Raw genomic sequence first — 21,878 nt, 5'->3', positions numbered from 1 at the left:
AAGGAAACTTGTGTGTATGTATCTATATGTAGTCTAGTGTATTCATGTTTGTAAAGTAATGGTCGTCCAATAGTGAAAAACGACTAGAAGATTGTAAGAATTTTATTTTGTGTTTTTTATGTGATTTTAAATCAAAAAAATATATTTTAGAGTCCGCAGAAGATGGTCGAAGGCCAGTAAAATCGACCGAAACGTCCGGACAATCTGGCAAAACAACAGTTTTATTATTTTTTCGCCGAAAACAATCGATGAACCACCAACACATCAATTCGCGGCGATTGAACCATCAATATCATCAGAAACGTCCGATTAAGAATTGTGAAAATGATCTTCCCGAGGAGAATACGAAATAAGTATGGCAGGGGAGCAGAGTCGTCCCAACGGGCGCTAGTAAAACTGGAAGTTAAACTTGCGAAACTGAAAAACACAAAAGTGTTCCTTCTGAACTGCCGGCGGCTGAAACTGATACCGTCGTTCCTGAATTTCACCATTCACATCTGTGTGGAAAACAGCATATCAGCTGTCAAGGTGAACAAACTGGTAGTCAGGTTCAAACAACAACTACTCAGCGCACTGATCTCGGACACCATCACCAGCATCAGCCGGATCAAGCGAGCAGCAGAAGCGAGTCAAAACAAGCTCGAAAGAATTGTCGAACCAGCTGATTTCGAGCAATGTGTGCGGTACGTTGCAATCAAGCACAAACACGCCTTTGAACGCTACCGAAACCGCCAGCGCACGAAACTAGAGAAGTTGAAAACAAATCAGATCACCCATACTACGTCACCCGAGAATTGGGTTCTGAACTGCACAGACGAAATAATTCCCGATTTCGTAACACGATCGCTACAGCTTGGAAGTGGATACAACACCCCAGATCCACATTCGGCTCCCTATGTGAAAGCACTGTCGGAGATTGAATCCGCAGTACAACGTCATTCTTCCGCTGACGTCATCCGTCATGACGTGTCGAATGCCATCATCAATCACATCAACTACACCAAACAACCGTTCGTCGATGAACACGAAGCAATGCGTAAACAGATACAGAAATCCAAAAAGTATCTCAGGGAAAGAGACGACCTCGTCGTCACCAAAGCGGATAAGGGGAAGACTGTTGTGGAGATGAAGAGGGACGAGTACGACGACAAAATGCAAACACTAGTCAACGACAGCGACACGTACGGGCCGATTGCAAGCGATCCCACCAAGAAGACGCTGAAGGAGATCAATGCACTCATTGATATTTGGCATGAGAAAGGTTTCATCCCGAATTCAGAGCGAATGAAACTAAAGGTTTTCAACTGTAATCCTCCCCGGGTGTATGGTCTACCTAAAACACACAAAGACGGTAGACCACTGAGGATTATAAACTCCGCCATCGGCACAGCAACGTATAAGATGGCAAAGTATTGCCCGTTGTGTAGATTTATAGATTCCGACGCAAATAAATGATAAGGCTCATTATCAGCGTAAAGGCGTTAAAAACGTTTGTTTACAATGCAAAACTTTCACCAAATGTGTACCTAACAACACAGCGTAAAATATTTCACCAGGACGCGGTCTGGTTTTATGTCTGTGGGCCCACGCAAGAAAAATTCACGCAACTAATTTTCGCGCAGGAGTCTAAACAGGTGGAATCTCCGCAATATTTATCCAGAATACTTAATCACGTGACTGGCAAAACGGAACACCACATCACAAACAGTTTCCAGTTTGCTGAGGAGATGCGTGAGCAGCAAATAGGCGAGGAGAGCGTGCTGTCTTCTCTGGATGTGGTTTCTCTTTTCACCAACGTACCGGTTGATTACGCACTGGAATCGATACGTCTGAGGTGGGACGAAATAAAAAACCACACCACGCTGGACGAAGAGAGCTTCCTCGAAATGGTAGAGATTGTATTGGATTCTACGTTCTTCCAGTACCAAGGTAAATTTTATAAACAAAAATTTGGCATCCCAATGGGATCTCCTATTTCACCCGTGGTAGCAAACATTGTACTGGAATGAATGGAGATAGCTGCGCTGGAGAACCTACGCACTCGTGGAATTGTGCCTCGTTTTTTCAGACGGTATGTAGATGACTGTCTATTGTGCGCGAGAGAAGAGGAAGTGGCAGCAATCCTGAATGAACTCAATGGGTTCCACCAACGATTGCAGTTTACCGTTGAAATGGAAGCTGACGGAAAGTTTCTGGACATGATCCTACGACGCGAAAACAACACGATCACAACGGAGTGGTTTCCGAAGGATGTAGATGGGAGATATTTAGATTTTACGTCTGTAAGTCCCTTTATGCACAAGAATAACACCATTATTGCCTTAGTAGATAGAGCTTAAAATTAACACATGCTAAGTACAGAGTGAACACGCTAAAAACGGTCAAACAAATTCTTGCAAAAAACAATTACCCATGTTTTCTTGTGGAAAAAGTTATAAGGGAAAGGCTCCACAAAATGTACAACACGTTACAACAACATAATGCAAATGACACAAACAAATTTATAACTGTACCATACATTAAGGGACTAGGAGAAAAACTATCTAGATATCTACGACAGTATAACTTCAAATTAGCTTTTAAACCAATTGACAAAATCAAAGATACTTTATTTACAAAAACCAAAGACAAAATATCAAAAGACAAAAATGTAAATGTTGTTTATGAAATTCCTTGTGGTGCATGTGATAAGTCGTACATAGGTGAAACTAGTCAATTTTTGTGTAAGCGTCTAAACCAACATAAGTATAATGTAAAAACAAAAAACATATCAGGTACGGGATTATCCCAACACACCATAGAAGAAGGACACATTTTCGACTTTGAAAAGACAAAAATACTTGACAAAGTTACTAACACCTACACTAGATTAATTACGGAAACCTTTCATATTAAGATTAAAGGTGACGAGAATGTTGTAAACAAGCAAAAAGACTCTGCAAATTTCAAAACCGCGTACAACTCTATTATATCGAAGCTAAAATCTAATACCAATGACACTTAGAGTAAGGAAACTTGTGTGTATGTATCTATATGTAGTCTAGTGTATTCATGTTTGTAAAGTAATGGTCGTCCAATAGTGAAAAACGACTAGAAGATTGTAAGAATTTTATTTTGTGTTTTTTATGTGATTTTAAATCAAAAAAATATATTTTAGAGTCCGCAGAAGATGGTCGAAGGCCAGTAAAATCGACCGAAACGTCCGGACAATCTGGCAAAACAACAGTTTTATTATTTTTTCGCCGAAAACAATCGATGAACCACCAACACACAAGATGTGAGATAATGGATGTAGAATGATGGCGATGATGGTGATGATCAAGGATGAAGAATGTAGGACGAAGGAAGAAAGATGTAGGATGAAGACTGAAGGATATAAGATGAAGAATGTAGGATGTAGGATTAAGGAAAATGATGATGATGATAATGATTATGACGATTATGATGATGAAGTATGAAGGATACAGGATGCTGGTGATGATGATGTGAATGGAAGATGAAGAGTATAAAGAATGGATGATGTAGTATGAAGGATAAAGAATTAATGTTGTAGGATGAAGGATGATGAATGTATGATGAAGGAAGATAGATGTTGGATGAAGAAGGAAGGATATATGATGTAGGATGAAAGATAGAGGAAAGTTGTTAGATGAAGTATGAAGGATACAGGGTGTGAGATGAAGGATAAAGGATATAGGATGATGGCGATGATGATGATGATCAAGGATGAAGAATGTAGGATGAAGGAAGAAAAATGTAGGATGAAGACTGAAGTATATAAGATGAAGAATGTAGGATGTAGGATTAAGGAAAATGGTGATGATGATAATGATTATGATGATTATGATGATGAAGTATGAAGGATATAGGATGTAAGATGAAGGATAAAGGATAAAGGATGTAGAATGATGGTGATGATGATGATGATGAAGGATGAAAAATGTAGGATGAAGGAGAATAGATGTAGGATGGAGAATGAAGGATATATGATGTAGGATGAAAGATAGAGGAAAGTTGTTGGATGAAGTATAAAGGATACAGGATGTAAGATAAAGGATAAAGGATGTAGAATGATGGCGATGATGATGATGATCAAAGATGAAGAATGTAGGATGAAGGAATAAAGATGTAGGATGAAGACTGAAGGATATAAGATGAAGAATGTAGGATGTAGGATTAAGGAAAATGATGATGATGATAATGATTATGATGATTATGTTGATGAAGTATGAAGGATACAGGGTGCTGGTGATACTGATGTGAATGGAAGATGAAGAGTATAAAGAATGGATGATGTAGCATGAAGGATAAAGAGTTAATGTTGTAGGATGAAGGATGATGAATGTATGATGAAGGAAGATAGATGTAGGATGAAGAAGGAAGGATATATGATGTAGGATAAAAGATAGAGGAAAGTTGTTAGATGAAGTATGAAGGATACAGGATGTGAGATGAAGGATAAAGGATGTAGAATGATGGCGATGATGATGATGATCAAGGATGAAGAGTGTAGGATGAAGGAAGAAAGATGTAGGATGAAGACTGAAGTATATAAGATAAAGAATGTAGGATGTAGGATTAAGGAAAATGATGATGATGATAATGATTATGATGATTACGATGATGAAATATGAAGGATACAGGATGCTGGTGATGATAATGTGAATGGAAGATGAAGAGTATAAAGAATGGATGATGTAGGATGAAGGATAAAGAATTAATGTTGTAGGATGAACGATGATGAATGTATGATGAAGGAAGATAGATGTAGGATGAAGAATGAAGGATATATGATGTAGGATGAAAGATAGAGGAAAGTTGTTAGATGAAGTATGAAGGATACATATAAGATGAAGAATGTAGGATGTAGGATCAAGGAAAATGGTGATGATGATAATGATTATGATGATTACGATGATGAAATATGAAGGATACAGGATGCGGTGATGATGATGTGAGTGGAAGATGAAGAGGATAAAGAATGAATGATGTAGGATGAAGTATGAAGGATAAAAGATTAAGGATAAAGAATTAATGTTGTATGATGAAGGATGAAAAATGTATGATGAAGGAAGATAGATGTAGGATGAAGAAGGAAGGATATATGATGTAGGGTGAAAGATAGAGGAAAGTTGTTAGATGAAGTATGAAGAATACAGGATGTGAGATGAAGGATAAAGGATGTAGAATGATGGCGATGATGTTGATGAAGAATGTATGATGAAGGAAGAAGTATGTAGGATGAAGGATGAAGAAAGAAAGATATAGGATGTAGGATGAAAGATGAAAGATAAAGGAAAGATGTTGGATGAAGTATGAAGGATATAGGACGTACGATGAAGGATAAAGGATGTAGAATAATGGCGATGACGATGAAGGATGAAGTATGTAGGATGATGAAAGATGAAACATGAAGGATGAAGTATAAAGGATGTAGGATGAAATGTGCTGGGATGAGTGATGAAAAATGTAGGATGTAGGATGAATGATGATGATAATGATGATAATGAATATGATTATGATAATGGCGAAGGATGAAGGATAAAGAATTTTTGTTGTAGGATGAAGGATGAAGAATGTATGATGAAGGAAGAAGGATGTAGGATGAAGAATGAAGGATATATGATGTAGGATGAAGGATGATGATGATTAAGATGAATGATACGGCATGATAATGATGATGAAGATGAAGGATGAAGAATATAGGATGAAGGAAGAAAGATTTAGGACGAAGGAAGAAGGATTTACGATGTAGGATGAAAGATGAAAGATAAACGAAAAGATGTTGGATGAAGTATGAAGGATATAGGATGTAAGATGAAAGATAAAGGATAAATGATGTAGAATAGTCGTGATGATGATGCAGGCTGAAGTATTAGGATAAAGGATGATGAAAGATAAAGGATGATAATGATTATGATAATGGTAATGAAGTATGCAGGATAATGGTTGAAGGATGAATGGTGAAGGACGCAGGATGAAGAATGAAGGATGATGATGATTATGATGTTGATGAATGATGTAGAATGGAGGATGCAGGATGTAAGGTGAAGTATGAGAAATGACGAATGAAGAATAAGTAGCATGATAATGATGATGATGGAGGATGATGATCATGATGAAAAGCTTACTTTAAAGGATCTGAATAACAAATGGGCTTTTTAAACAGCTAACTTACCCAAAGGTCGCAAAAAGCTTATAAAAAATTTGCATAACAATGCCAATGTGGCCAAGGTTTAAAATAAATATAAAAAGATTTAATCAAGGTGTCGAACAAATTGGTTGGAATTAAGAAAATGCAATGATGATGATCGATTTTATTACTTTTGTTTTCTAACGAAAACAATTATAAGTTGTGCTTCAATAAATGCAGGTTTATAATGTTGGTAGAAAGTCATACATTTTTTATTGTTTTTTATTCTTACTTTTTGAATTTTCAAAACAATTAGAGAATAGGACAGGGGGAGAATGTAGGGGTTGAGAGAGATAGAGTGTTCCGTCGGAGGAACAGCTTAGGACCGGTAGCTCGATGGGAGGGAGGGGAACTTAGCCTTCGGAAGGCTGTGGCTTCCACTGGGGAGGAAAACGCGGTTTCTACTACAAAAACTACTTAACTAGCTATATTTCGTGTCTGTACAGGTTGGTGGTTGAAAGAAGACTATTTGATTGCGCACGCAATCCTCTCGAAGGATCGGTAGAGACTGAATGGAGGTAGAAAATTGCGCTGCGCTGTGGCGGTGGTGGAAATTTCATTATATGTACATAGGCAATGCAGCGGTGGTTCGGGCGTCGTCGGCGGCTGGCACATAAGGACACGCAATGAATGCGTGGTCGGTTGGCTGATCCTTGCGTACATGTTTGTTCACGTTGTCGCTCGGTTGGTGGGATGGACAAACAAACGACGTGGTGTGTGTGAGGGTAATAGGGTGGTTGTTAGTCGGGTTTGGAGCCGTAATATACTCGCGGCGACTCGAGGTTAGTTTCGGTGGAATATGCAGTCAAATCTAAATGGCACTTCGCGTTGGGAGCGAACATACTCCCAGGCCGGAAAAGGTGGAAACATGTAGAACTGTGGACTTGGACAGGGAGGCAACTATCATGGCAACTCAGGAGGACTAACAATCAGGAAACTTTCATTGATCTTTAAGGAGGATTTATCATTCACGAGGATTCTTACATACTTTAGACATACTTTAGGCGGATTCACTTCACTGTTCATCTTTGGAATAGCTTAAGGAAACTTCGTAGGTGGACTTTTGGAAGGAAACTAGAGGACTATTAATGGCAAATTTATGCTTTACGTTAAAAATTCAAATTCTACGAGAGGTTTGCGATGTGGACTGTATTTTTGATTCTTAGCTATCTTGGTAGAACTTGATACTTAGTGTATATGAACTTCATTCAAGGATAGGCATTAGATTCAAATAGGTAATTTTGGAGACTTATCTGGATTCTTTGACATCATAGGATTGATGATTTCAAACTTACTTTGGAGACAGGGAAACAAATCATAACACGTTGGAAGGCAAAATTCAGTCAGGTGGAATTTCTAAAAGAGGCATATCAATGATCAATGGCAATTCAGGAAAGGTACTTGGATTCTTAACAGGGTCTTTATCTTCGGAGGAACAGGAAATCACAAGGCAATCAGGTTTCAGACTATGGTATGGGCTCTAGGTGTTATTAGGAGATTCAAGGGACTCAAACTTCATAGGGAACTATTTCATGGGATGGAATTTCATTCAGGGCTAGGCAAGGACAATCAACAACAAGGAACTCAACAAAGGTACGGAATGACAATTCAATGACGGTAGAGACAAGGAACTTGGTTAACTTGTTAGGGGTTTTCAATGGAGGACTAGGGGAACCACTCAAAGCCAGGATAGGGAATTCACACACCACAGATCGAATGCTTGCTCACCTGTGGCGTCTGGCTCGTCTTTCTTCGGGTCGTTGGGTGGACGCGTTCGGGACACGCGCTCTGGGATGGCTTCGCTGGGCCGGGATAGCTTGGATGGTTCATCGGGAGGCTTCCTCGGCCTTGTGCCGGAATGGAGCTGCTTGGATTCACCAGTCGGACTGACCGGCGTCGGATCCAGTGGTGGTTGGTTCACCGTCGAGAACACCACGATCCACTTCTTCTTCTTGGGAGGTTCTCTGATCACCGGACGGGTTCCGGCTATCTTCGGACTTGGGACACGTTCTTCCTTGCTCTGGATTCGCTTGAATGCCGGAAGGGTTCCAGCTGTCGTTGGAGGTAGCTTCTTGGTTGGATACTTCTCGATCTTTGGAATAGGCTTCGCAATTCGTTGGATGCCGGCTGACATCACAGGAAGGATCACCGGCGGGTTCACTGTAGGAGTGCCGGTTGACATCAGGCTTGACTCGGTCACCGGACAGGTACCGGCGGGCATCGGGAAGGGCATATTCACTGGACGGCTTCCAGCAAACATCGAAGACGGTTTGGCTACCGGACGGAGACCGGCTGGCATTACGAAGGGCTTGGCTGCCGGACTAGTTCCAACGAACAACACGGTCGGCTTCACCACTAGACCGGTTCCAGTGGACTTTGGAAATGGCTTGGGCTTGATCATCGGACTGGTGCCGACGAGCTTCAGGAACGTCTTGGCCATCGGGCAGGTACCGACGGACTTCCAGGACAGATTGGCCACCGAACAGGTACCGATGGCTATCATGATGGACTTTGTCACCGGACGGGCACCGGCGGACGTCAGAATTCGCACTGGACTGGTACCAGTGTGTTTCGGAAGTGGCTTGAACACCGGACAGGAACCGGCGGACATCTGGACGGACTTGACCACCGGACGGGCACCGATGGGCATCAACTTCGGTTTGATTGCCTGAGAGGAACCGGCGGACTTCAGGGCGATATTGGCTACTGGACTGCTTCCAGCGGACATCGGATTCGGTTTGAGCGTCGGACGGGAACCGACGAACATCGGAGTGCAATTGCCCACCGGACTGGTTCCAGTGGACATCGGAATCGGCGTGGCTACCGGAGGAGGACCGGCAAACATCTTGGGCGTCTTAGCCGCCGAACTGGCATCGACGGTTGTCTCGACTACCGGACTGGTACCGATAGACGACGAGCACAGGATCGGCTTGTCCACTGGACTGGCACCAACGGACATCAGGAGTGGCTTGTTCACCGGACAGGGACCGGCAGGCATCTGGAAGGATTCGGCCACCGGAATGGAACCGGTAGACATCTCGAATGACTTCAGCATCGGACAGGAACCGATGGGCATCAGGTTGGCTTGAACCACCGGTCGGGGACCGGCAGGCATCTCGTGCGACTTGACTACCGGACGGGAACCGGCAGCATCTTGGACTTCTTGACCGCCGAACGGGTATCGACGGTTGGATTGACTACCGGACTGGTACCGATAGACGATGGAGGCAGGATAGGCTTGCCCACTGGACTGGCACCAGCGGACAACAGGAGTGGCTTGTCCACCGGACGGGAACCGGCAGACACCTGGATGGAATTGACCACCGGACGGGAACCGGCAGGCATCTCGTTGGACTTTACCATCGGACGGGCACCGATGGGCATCTTAGATGGCTTGATCGTCGGACTGGAACCGACGAACATCATATCGGAGTTATTGACCGGATGAGTACCGGTAGAATTCTTGGTCGTCTTGGCCGCCGAACGGGTATCGACGGGCATCAGGGCGGAATCGACCACCGGGCTGACTCCGGTTGACCTCAAAATTGGCTTGGCTGCCGAATAGGATCCGGTCGCGCGCTGGAACTGTTGGAGCACCGGATAGGAACCGGTCGTAAACTTGAACTGTGGGGTTACCGAACGGGACTCGGTCACGAGCTGCAGCGTCTGGGATACCGGATAGGAACCGGTTGTAGACTGGAACGGCTGGGATACCGGAAGGAAACCGGTCGGATTCTGTTGCGGTTGGAATGCCGGACGGGAACCGGCCTTACACTGGAGCGACGGGGATACCGAACTGGATTCGGTCACGGACTGCAATTGTTGGAATACCGGAAGGAGACCGATTGGAGTCCGTTGCTGCTGGTTTGCCGGAAGGGAACCGGCTTTGCACTGGGGCGGCTGTGGTACCGGAAGGACACCGGTCGGATTCAGCTTCAGTTGGAATGCCGGAAGGGAACCGGCCTTACACTGGAGCGACGAGGTTACCGAACTAGATTCGGTTACGGATTGCAACTGTTGGGGTACCGGAAGGAGACCGGTCGGAGTCTGTTGTTGCTGGTATGCCGGATGGGAACCGGCCTTGCGCTGAGGCGGTTGTGGTACCGGAAGGGATCCGGTCGGATACTGGGACACCGGAGGCATTCCGGCTGGCTTCTGGATCCGCTTGGGCATGGGATGGAATCCTGGTGGCGGTCGGAACGGCTTCAGCACCGGATGGAATCCGGTAGGAATCGGATGAACTCCAGCTTCGTCAGCTTCGGATGAACTCCAGTCGGGTCGAATGGAATTCGAAACGGGTTCGCCACCGGATCGGTTCCGGAAGGCGCTTTGCTTGATGTCGGTGTCTCTGGATCTTCGAATGGAATGCCGACAAACTTGGCTGGCTCGTTGCCAACAAGGACATTCTCCTGGCTCGTCGAAGGATGCTTACTTTCACACGTTGGACGCTCGAAGGCAACGGCTGTCCCCTCTTCTTCACACTTGGCTGCTTCATCGGCCGGCGTGGTTGCCGACTCGGGAATAGTGACCTCGGCGAAATCACTCTCAGGTTGGACCTCGGCTGGTCCACGCAAAGGAATCTTCTTGTCGGTGAAATCTTCGCCGCGGCGTGGCTTCTCGGTCTGGATTGGATTGGAAACACTCGTACTCACCTCTTTCTCTTTCGGCAATGACGAGATTGGCCTCTCCACCACGTCAGAACTCGGAACGGACTGTTCCGGCGTTGGACTCGGTGACTGGCTTCTTCGGGTTGGAGGGCTGAGCCAGCGTGGTGCAGTGGTCGCATCGAAGCAGGTGGATGTTGACTTTCGCTTGTTAAACCTGTCACTGGTGGTCGAGCAGGAAATCAAGAGGGTTTCCACCAGAACGCAGGCTTCGTCGTGGATGTCTTCGAAGCGCCAGTAATCCTCATCTAGCTCTTCGAATCTTTCGGCTGGGAGTGCAGACAAAAGTTCACCGTACACTCTCTGGTACTCACGATAATGGCACTGGAGTTCACTTTCAAATGTCTTCACTCGTGCCAAACTCGATTGGACGACACCACTTTCTTCACTGATTCGTTCATGAAGCTTCTTAATTCTTGCCTCAACGTGGCTACGTTGGGCGAATAGCACTTTCACTTCGGCCATTCTTGGGTTTGGGAACCGCTAGTGATTGGGAACCACTACACACGCGCGCGATTCACTTTCGGGAGGAATGATTTCGGACTTCTTCACTTTTCACTTCATTCTTGCTTTCGGAAACGCTGTCTCTTTCTCTCCGCCAGAGAAAGCCACGGAAAATCACTTCTTAACACGGAGATCGAACTACCGGGGGAGGAACACCAGCAACCCTCTCGGTAGGATTGCTGTATGCTGTCGGCGACAGCAATGGAAGGGATTGCCCCAATCGGCTGATTGGCGACAACACAGCTGCGGTTGCAGCTTCACAGGGCACTGGATCCTTTATCCGGTTCGCTAGGACCAAATGTTCCGTCGGAGGAACAGCTTAGGACCGGTAGCTCGATGGGAGGGAGGGGAACTTAGCCTTCGGAAGGCTGTGGCTTCCACTGGGGAGGAAAACGCGGTTTCTACTACAAAAACTACTTAACTAGCTATATTTCGTGTCTGTACAGGTTGGTGGTTGAAAGAAGACTATTTGATTGCGCACGCAATCCTCTCGAAGGATCGGTAGAGACTGAATGGAGGTAGAAAATTGCGCTGCGCTGTGGCGGTGGTGGAAATTTCCTTATATGTACATAGGCAATGCAGCGGTGGTTCGGGCGTCGTCGGCGGCTGGCACATAAGGACACGCAATGAATGCGTGGTCGGTTGGCTGATCCTTGCGTACATGTTTGTTCACGTTGTCGCTCGGTTGGTGGGATGGACAAACAAACGACGTGGTGTGTGTGAGGGTAATAGGGTGGTTGTTAGTCGGGTTTGGAGCCGTAATATACTCGCGGCGACTCGAGGTTAGTTTGGGTGGAATATGCAGTCAAATCTAAATGGCACTTCACGTTGGGAGCTCGAACCGATGCCCGCCGGTACCTGTCCGGTGACCGAGTCAAGCCTGATGTCAACCGGCACTCCTACAGTGAACCCGCCGGTGATCCTTCCTGTGATGTCAGCCGGCATCCAACGAATTACGAAGCCTATTCCAAAGATCGAGAAGTATCCAACCAAGAAGCTACCTCCAACGACAGCTGGAACCCTTCCGGCATTCAAGCGAATCCAGAGCAAGGAAGAACGAGTCCCAAGTCCGAAGATAGCCGGAACCCGTCCGGTGATCAGAGAACCTCCCAAGAAGAAGTGGATCGTGGTGTTCTCGACGGTGAACCAACCACCACTGGATCCGACGCCGGTCAGTCCGACTGGTGAATCCAAACAGCTCCATTCCGGCACAAGGCCGAGGAAGCCTCCCGATGAACCATCCAAGCTATCCCGGCCCAGCGAAGCCATCCCAGAGCGCGTGTCCCGAACGCGTCCACCCAACGACCCGAAGAAAGACGAGCCAGACGCCACAGGTGAGCAAGCATTCGATCTGTGGTGTGTGAATTCCCTATCCTGGCTTTGAGTGGTTCCCCTAGTCCTCCATTGAAAACCCCTAACAAGTTAACCAAGTTCCTTGTTTCTACCGTCATTGAATTGTCATTCCGTACCTTTGTTGAGTTCCTTGTTGTTGATTGTCCTTGCCTAGCCCTGAATGAAATTCCATCCCATGAAATAGTTCCCTATGAAGTTTGAGTCCCTTGAATCTCCTAATAACACCTAGAGCCCATACCATAGTCTGAAACCTGATTGCCTCCTGTTCCTCCGAAGATAAAGACCCTGCTAAGAATCCAAGTACCTTTCCTGAATTGCCGTTGATCATTGATATGCCTCTTTTAGAAATTCCACCTGACTGAATTTTGCCTTCCAACGTGTTATGATTTTTTTCCCTGTCTCCAAAGTAAGTTTGAAATCATCAATCCTATGATGTCAAAGAATCCAGATAAGTCTCCAAAATTACCTATTTGAATCTAATGCCTATCCTTGAATGAAGTTCATATACACTAAGTTTCAAGTTCTACCAAGATAGCTAAGAATCAAAAATACAGTCCACATCGCAAACCTCTCGTAGAATTTGAATTTTTAACATAAAGCATAAATTTGCCATTAATAGTCCTCTAGTTTCCTTCCAAAAGTCCACCTACGAAGTTTCCTTAAGCTATTCCAAAGATGAACAGTGAAGTGTATCCGCCTAAAGTATGTCTAAAGTATGTAAGAATCCTCGTGAATGATAAATCCTCCTTAAAGATCAATGAAAGTTTCCGGATTGTTAGTCCTCCTGAGTTGCCATGATAGTTGCCTCCCTGTCCAAGTCCACAGTTCTACATGTTTCCACCTTTTCCGGCCTGGGAGTATGTTCGCTCCCAACGCGAAGTGCCATTTAGATTTGACTGCATATTCCACCGAAACTAACCTCGAGTCGCCGCGAGTATATTACGGCTCCAAACCCAACTAACAACCACCCTATTACCCTCACACACACCACGTCGTTTGTTTGTCCATCCCACCAACCGAGCGACAACGTGAACAAACATGTACGCAAGGATCAGCCAACCGACCACGCATTCATTGCGTGTCCTTATGTGCCAGCCGCCGACGACGCCCGAACCACCGCTGCATTGCCTATGTACATATGAGGAAATTTCCACCACCGCCACAGCGCAGCGCAATTTTCTACCTCCATTCAGTCTCTACCGATCCTTCGAGAGGATTGCGTTCGCAATCAAATAGTCTTCTTTCAACCACCAACCTGTACAGACACGAAATATAGCTAGTTAAGTAGTTTTTGTAGTAGAAACCGCGTTTTCCTCCCCAGTGGAAGCCACAGCCTTCCGAAGGCTAAGTTCCCCTCCCTCCCATCGAGCTACCGGTCCTAAGCTGTTCCTCCGACGGAACATAGAGAGAAAAAGATTAATAGGGCATATAGCGTGAGTTGCGGTGATGCACCACCGGAAAAAACAAAGCAAACGATCAACATGAAATGAAACGTCAGTCTTGAAAAGCATTTTGTGCGAGAAGGTATCGCTCCTCCTCGTTATAGCGTGCGTTTGGTTGCAGGTTTCGGCTGGTGTGCTCGGAAGTGTCCCTCCGGACACTAGAATCATTTTTTTATTGAATTTATTTTCTTATTATGTATTGCTCTGAATTATATTATATGACTCATATAACATTTTATTACATGTTAGGTTGTGTATCAGGGTATCACTAAAGTTACAGCTGTACGACGCATAGTAACACCTAGGCCTGAGAACAGTCGCAAGGACGAAGCCAGAACAACTGTCGACTGTTGGAGGATTGCGTCAGTTTTGCCGAGAAGTCAGAGATAAGCCTCCAATCTTTGTGTTTTAATACCCGCAGGTCTGGGGCTGTATTACCTACGAAATTTGTGCAACTTGCTTAATGCTTATGTTTACTTTTTCAGTGGTAACCAGGTAAATGATTAAACCATGACAATTTCTCATGCGCTTTTTCGCCAAGGAAAGCACTCCATTAAACCCTATCCAATTTCCAACTCCAGATATCTATGAAGTGGGCCAAGTTCTTGGACATATTCTGAGTAGATATCTAATCAACATTTCCTCCCCATCCCCGCTGATCGTAAGGACCTGGCCAGGTGTCGAGAGTTCGTTAAATGAAAGGTTTGTCAAGTCCCAGACAACTTTTCTGGCGCATTAAACGTCTCTATCGACAGCCACCCCAGGATGTGTACGGTCGGCTTTGCTATGCTATAAATAAAAAACAACGTATGCAATCTTGCTTTAAAATACATAGTCTTCAAACCTAAGAAATTCCATCGGATTCTGAGACAGTTTTACGAAGGTAAAAAAATAGCTTTTTGAGATATTTAATTTTTAGTAACAAAATTCAGTTTTTTCGGAAGAAAAACTCAATAAATTTTTCAATGTGTATTTTTCTGAGAGCCACCATTTATTAATCTACAACTTTGCCGAAGACAATTTTCTGATCAAACAAACAGTTTCAGAGATATGATTTTTCATTCGCATGTGTTCCATTTTTTCATAGGCCCTATTTGAAAGTTAGTCGAGACTCCATAAAAAGTTTTAATATGAAAAAATAGTTATTTATATTGATTAGAACAGCTGTGTAAAATTATATGCAAATCAAAAATGCAAAATTAAAAAAAGTGGATTTTTTTTCGTGCTGCTTCGTGGAAAGCCTCGTTTCTTTTAACATCCTCAATATCTCCTCAAAATCCCCAACTTCTCCTAAAATGTTCAACTTGTTGCTTAGATTTCCCTAAGGCATTATTTCCCATGAAGACCCTCATAATTCCTAAGCTTCATTTAACTCCCCTTCGAACCCTCAACGTTCCCTAAAAATCCCCAAATTCTCCTAAAATGTCCAACTTTTTGCTTAGATTTCCCTAAGGCATCATTTCCCATGATGACTGTCGTGATTCCTAAGTTTCTTTAACATCCCCAATATCTCTTAAAAATCCCCAACGTTCCCTAAAAATCCTCAACTTCTCCTTAAATGTCCAACTTATTGCTTAGATTTCCCTAAGGCATCATTTCCCATGAAAACTCTCATGATTCCTGTTGGCTCATCGCCAACATGCATAACACGGAGGATTCGAGCCAGCAGAGTCAGCCCTGTGCCAACACCTGCTAGCTGCACACACTTCACCACAGTCGGCTCACTGCCGACAACGATGACGACGACGAGGATGCGATGTGTAAAAATATATGCAAATTATATGCAAATCAAAAATGCAAAATTAAAAAAAGTGGATTTTTTTTTCATGCTGCTTCGTGGAAAGCCTCAGCTCACTTTTAAATAATGTTACGCATAAGTGTGTTGGAATGAACAGATTTTTTAAACATTGGATAAGGGTATTTATTTCGTAGTAATTACCATAACTCCTCGTATTATACCATAAATTCACGAATTCTGTTAAAAACAAAACATTTTGAGAGCGTAAAAGACTCAATAATCTCGTAGAATTTCATACTTTGATTGAATCAAATATAGAGTGCATGTTTGTGTTCCGTGCCGTCGCCGTCGTCGGTGGTCATGCCTTCGCCGCGCCGTACTGCAGCTACTCTGTTGATTTCATCAGAACACAATTTCATCTCAATATTCCTAATATTTTAATTTTCCGAAAGCTTAATTTATTATTAGGCCTAATCAATATAAGGGTCATTCCATATGAAGTGACCGAGAAAATGTGAAAACTTGCAACCGACCATCACGGATTTGAACCAAATTTGGTTGAAACATTTGTTTAGATGGAAAAAGAAAAAATCCAAATTTTGGTGCCGATCGGATCACCCCTCGGCCCGTGGCAGCACCCCTCGTTTTGGCCGATATGAAAATTATCCTCTCTTTCTTTCATTTTTATCATTGAAACGATTGCACCTACACATTTTCGACCTTCGGCTTTTTTAAAGGAAATCGTTCAGGGAATCCAGAAAAAATATTAATTTTTTGGTACAGTGTTGCCAGATATCATATTTTTTAATTTTAAAACTAAAAATCGATTTTTCTCAAAATACGTATATTTTGATTTTAAAAATTTTGATTCCATCGTGTTTATCAGACGTTTTTCTATCGAAAAAGCTTAACTCCCCAAAGTAATTTGCATCGTTCCTGAGATATATCGTTTTTAAGAAAAAAATATTCATTTTTTTCATATAAAGTATCATATAAAATCAGGTGCAGTTTATGAATTTCGGAAAAAAAATTGTTCGGTGCCATACAAAGACGTTTTGTGTTGATTTGAACAATATCAAGTATAAAAAGGATTAAAAAAATGTTACAGTGTTGCCAGTTCATCAATTATGAGTCTATCGTAATGGACAAGCATAACCTGTTGAACTAAAAAAAATGTATCTGAGATTGAGATCATCAATTCTAAACAAATTTCATATATTTTAACATTATCTGAACAGAAGTGCTGCCAAATATGTAATATTTATTGTAGAAATCTTAATTTTACTAGAACACTAGTATGAAATCTAATTAACAAGCCAAAAGTATTTTTTTTTTATTTAGGTTTAGTACATTTGGCAACATCGACGTAAAATATATTCAGGAAAACATTTGATGAGTGTATTTATAAGCAACAGTGCTGAAAATGTAATTTCGATATAACTACATTCAATGACTCACAGCTAATTTCAGAAGCTGAACCTGAAAATATGGAATATGATAAAATATAAAGTATGATATCCTTTGGAATAAGATAATATTAGATACTACGCATCGTCGCGCAACTGGTAGCTCAGACTTCAGTATTTTTATTTTATATTCGAAGGTCCAACTCCTTATAAAAATCCCTGTAAAAATATCTTTTGATTGATTTTTACGGCAGTGTTGCCAAGTATGCTAGTAATTAGCGGAAACGCAAACAATAGGTGCGGGTATTGCGTTTACTCTTACTGGATTGCCGAATAATAGATCATGTCTTCTATTGTCGCAGGCAGAGAAGTGAAGAACAGTGTTGGGTATTGTGTTGTCTATTGATGTGATTGCATATGGTATGACTTTTTGTTTGTTCTTCGTGGCGAAATGGATTAGTGGCGTTTGCTCCCTAGAGCCTACTTTTCTTAGGCTTTTTTTGCATGGAAAAGAGATCGGTTGTACGCGAATGTTAATTCCGATAAATCAAATCGATTGTTCGATCAATTATAGATGACTCCCAGATCGACAATGTATAGTATCATATTAAGGATCGGTATATTCGCCTCACTCCATTCATATTCACTCCTTTTTGCTGAATCGAATCGAGAAAGATGCAGCAAACGGATTGTCATGATCAAGCACGTAACCCCATCACCAGTGGAAAGCCATGCGCAAGTTGCTTGACATGGATGTTCGTTGCCGTTCGTCGCAGTTTTGATCGCAAGCGAATGAATGAATGGCGAATGGTGAAGAATGCTGGTGAGTGATCGAAGTGGCTGCTGTCGTCGCTGATAAGCAAACACACAAACTAAAGCGACAATCGTTCGCTGCGATTAATCATGGAGTAGCAATTATGAATTGTGTTGCCATCTATGCTAATACTCATGCAGTGTTGCCAAATGTGCTCGTTATGTATAAAAATAGAAATCATTTGTTTTTATTTGGTGTTATCTATTTCCGAAAGCTTTTGTGTAAATTAGATGTTTACAATAAAAATGGCATGTGTGGCAACACTTCCATCTACAACATCGTTGAAATGAATAAAATGACAATTGAAATGAATTTCACAATAGATACATTTTATATTTTAACAATTTATCCTCATCTTTTCCAATAAACCAATTTTTTTATTGCTAACTATCAAACTAACAATAACTGTCAATTATCGGGTCATTTTGTCAGATAGGACCATAAACAAGAAAACACAGATAAACAGACGTAACATTGGAAAAAATTGCAGTGCGCACATCATTTTTCTAAGCGTTAGACGTTTCACCTAGTGTGAACTAGGCGATGGATTTTCGCGAAAATTTTTCTAGGTGTTACGTCTGTTTGTCTGTGAAGAAAATGTCAACAGCAGGGTCGTTAGAGAAGATGTGTATTGTTTTTATCCTGTTCACACATTTTGCAACACACATGGTGCGCATTTTCAGAATAACCTGTACATTGTCAAACACTTGAAGGTTAGGTTTCAAGGTATAATAAAAAAGGTAAACTGGCAATACTGTTACAATTTTTTAATCCTTTTTATACTCGATATTGTTCAAATCAGCACAAAACGTGATTATATGGCATCGAACAATGTTTTTCTTACGAAATTTATAAACTGCACCTGATTTTATATGATACTTTATATGAAAAAAATGAATATTTTTTCTTAAAAACGCTATATCTCAGGAACGACGCAAATTACTTTGGGGAGTTAAGCTTTTTCGATAGAAAAACGTCTGATAAACACGATGGAATCAAAATTTTTAAAATCAAAATATACGTATTTTGAGAAAAATCGATTTTTAGTTTTAAAATTAAAAAATATGATATCTGGCAACACTGTACCAAAAAAATAATATTTTTTCTGGATTCCCTGAACGATTTCCTTTAAAAAAGCCGAAGGTTGAAAATGTGTAGGTGCAATCGTTTCAATGATAAAAATAAAAGAAAGAGAGGATAATTTTCATATCGGCCAAAACGAGGGGTGCTGCCACGGGCCGAGGGGTGATCCGATCGGCACCAAAATTTGGATTTTTTCTTTTTCCATCTAAACAAATGTTTCAGCCAAATTTGGTTCAAATCCGTGATGGTCGGTTGCAAGCGGTCGGTCACTTGGCGTGGAATGACCCATAAGTATTCACTTTAGGAAGAGTTTTTTTTAGGCAAAAACGCTTGAAATAACATTCAGCGCAGTCAGCGTCATTGACGCCGTAGCTAGAGCACCAACATCGTCGTGACGCTTGTTCAATCCGATAGGAATGTAGTGTGTAGATGACCTGTAGATGGTAGAACAGCCGCCAATGTTTGGATTTATTTATTTTCTGGCTGGGAAATGTTAATAACATCCTAAATTGCTTCCTAAAATACTTAAGTAACTTGTAATGTTCCATTCTGAGGCAGCGCAAAGCCACAGATTGATAGATAATATTATCAATTTATTCATCTATTAGTATTTGCTAGTCATCACGTGTTTTTATTTACAAAGCGTTTTATCAAGACGCCGCGATGCCGACTGCATAGATATGGTACGTCGGTTCAGTCGGTGATTCTAGTAGAAGTTGTGGATTTTTCAGAAACGTTTATGGATTTTAATCAAACACTAGGGACTTTAAAAAAAAAATAGAGGATTTTTGGAGATATTGGGGAAGATAACTAAGAAATCATGGGATCTTCATGGAAAATCATTCATTTGAAAAATCTTAGCAGCAAGTTAGGCATTTTCGGAAATGTTGAGTGTATTTTAAAATCGTCGGTTTTACTAGGAGAGATTGGGAATAAAAAAATGAAACTTAAAAGTCTTGAGAGTCTTCAAGGTAGGTGATGCCTGTGAAATATCCTCAACATTCTTTAAAAATTCCCAACTTCTCCTAAAATGTCAACATATTCCCAGATTTCCCATAATTTTTCTTGAAGAGGCCCATGATCCCTAAGTGTGCTTTATTTTCCTCAATATCTTCTAAAAATCCCCTAGATTCATTAAAATTTCCCGAATTCAAACAAAAATGTCCAACTTATTTTCAAAAGCCTAATTTTCCATGGAGACTCCCATAATTCCTTAGTTCTTTTCCTTCCCTATATCTCCCAGAAATTCCCAAGGCCTATTAAAATTCCCAACATTCCTTAAAACTCCCCACTTTCTCCTAAACATCTCCAATCATTCATTAAAATCCCCCACTTTTCTAAAAATTTTCAACCTTTTTGCCAGATTTCTCAAAAGCATCATTTTGCTTGAAGAACCTTAAGACTTCTAAGTTTCGTTTATACTCTCTAATCTCTCAACTAGCAATCCTCAAATATCCTCAACATCTCCTAAATTCCTCAACTTAAGGCATCATTTTCCCTGAAGACCCTCATGATTCCTAAGTTTCCTTCAATACCCTCAATATCTTTAAAAAATCCCCAACGTTCCCTAAAAATCCACAACATCTTTAAAAATGTCCAACTAGTCGCTTGGATTTCACAAAGGCATAATTTCCCATAAAAACCGTCATAATTCTGAAGTTTTCTTCAACATCCTCCTTCAAATCTCCAAAGTTCTCCAAAATCTCCAATGTTCACTAAAAATCTCCAATATCGCCTAAAAATCCCCAACTTCTCCTAAAATGTCCGACTTGATTAATATGTTTCCTTTAACATCCTCAATATCTCCTAAAATCCCCAACGTTCCCTAAAAATCCCCAATATCTCCGAAAACCCCCAACGTTCCCTAAAAATCTACAACTTCTCCTAAAATGTCCAACTTGTTGCTTTAACACCTTTTACTAAGTTATCTTTAACACCCTCAATATCTTCTTCAAATCACCAAAGTTCTCCAAAAATCCCCAACTTCTCCTAAATTATCCAACTTATTGCTTAGATTTCCCTAAGCCATCATTTCCCATGAAGACTCCTATGATTCCTAAGTTTCCTTTAACATCCACAATATCTCCTAAAAATCCCCAACATTCTCTAAAAATCCCCAACTACTCCTAAAATGTCAAGCTTGGTGGTTAGATTTCCCTAAGGCATTATTTCCCATGAAGACCATCATGATTCCTAAGTTTTATTTAACACTTTCAATATAACATTCAAATCCCCAACGTTCCCTAAAAATCCCAAACTTCTCTAATGTCCAACTTGTCGCTTGGATTTCACAAAGGCATAATTTCCAATGAAAACCCTCATAATTCTAAAGTTTTCTTTAACACCGTCAATATCTTCTTCAAATCTCCAAATTTCTCCAAAAATCCCAAATATTTCCTAAATATCTCCAAAATTTCCTAAAAATCCCTAACTTCTCCTAAAATGTCCGACTTGATTCCTATGTTTCCTTTAACATCATCAATATCTCGTAAAAATCCCCAACGTTCCCTAAAAATCCCCAATATCTCCGAGAACCCCCAACGTTCCCTAAAAATCCCCAATTTCTCCGAAAACCCCCAACGTTTCCTAAGAATCTACAACTTCTCCTAAAATGTCCAACTTGTTGCTTAGATTTCCCTAAGGCATCATTTCCATGAAGACTGTAATGATTCCTAAGTTTC

At 41.8% G+C, this 21,878-nt stretch overlaps 3 protein-coding genes across 3 annotated transcripts; 2 read left to right on the top strand and 1 right to left on the bottom strand.

Moving 5' to 3' along the window:
• Positions 1–324: 324 nt before the first annotated feature.
• Positions 325–2,009, top strand: LOC134286559 (uncharacterized). Its single transcript, XM_062848189.1, has 3 exons — positions 325–1,409; positions 1,661–1,929; positions 1,990–2,009. Exons 1-3 carry the CDS (start codon positions 325–327, stop codon positions 2,007–2,009), a joined length of 1,374 nt encoding a protein of 457 aa, XP_062704173.1.
• A 5,862-nt stretch (positions 2,010–7,871) lies between these two features.
• Positions 7,872–9,308, bottom strand: LOC109425471 (uncharacterized). Its single transcript, XM_062848188.1, has one exon. It carries the CDS (start codon positions 9,306–9,308, stop codon positions 7,872–7,874), a length of 1,437 nt encoding a protein of 478 aa, XP_062704172.1.
• A 2,897-nt stretch (positions 9,309–12,205) lies between these two features.
• Positions 12,206–12,745, top strand: LOC134286558 (uncharacterized). The gene has a single exon (XM_062848187.1). It carries the CDS (start codon positions 12,206–12,208, stop codon positions 12,743–12,745), a length of 540 nt encoding a protein of 179 aa, XP_062704171.1.
• Positions 12,746–21,878: the final 9,133 nt, after the last annotated feature.

This window comes from Aedes albopictus, chromosome 2 (assembly GCF_035046485.1).
Source record: "Aedes albopictus strain Foshan chromosome 2, AalbF5, whole genome shotgun sequence".
Lineage (NCBI taxonomy): Eukaryota > Metazoa > Arthropoda > Insecta > Diptera > Culicidae > Aedes > Aedes albopictus.
This window is presented reverse-complemented; position numbering and strand designations above follow the sequence as displayed.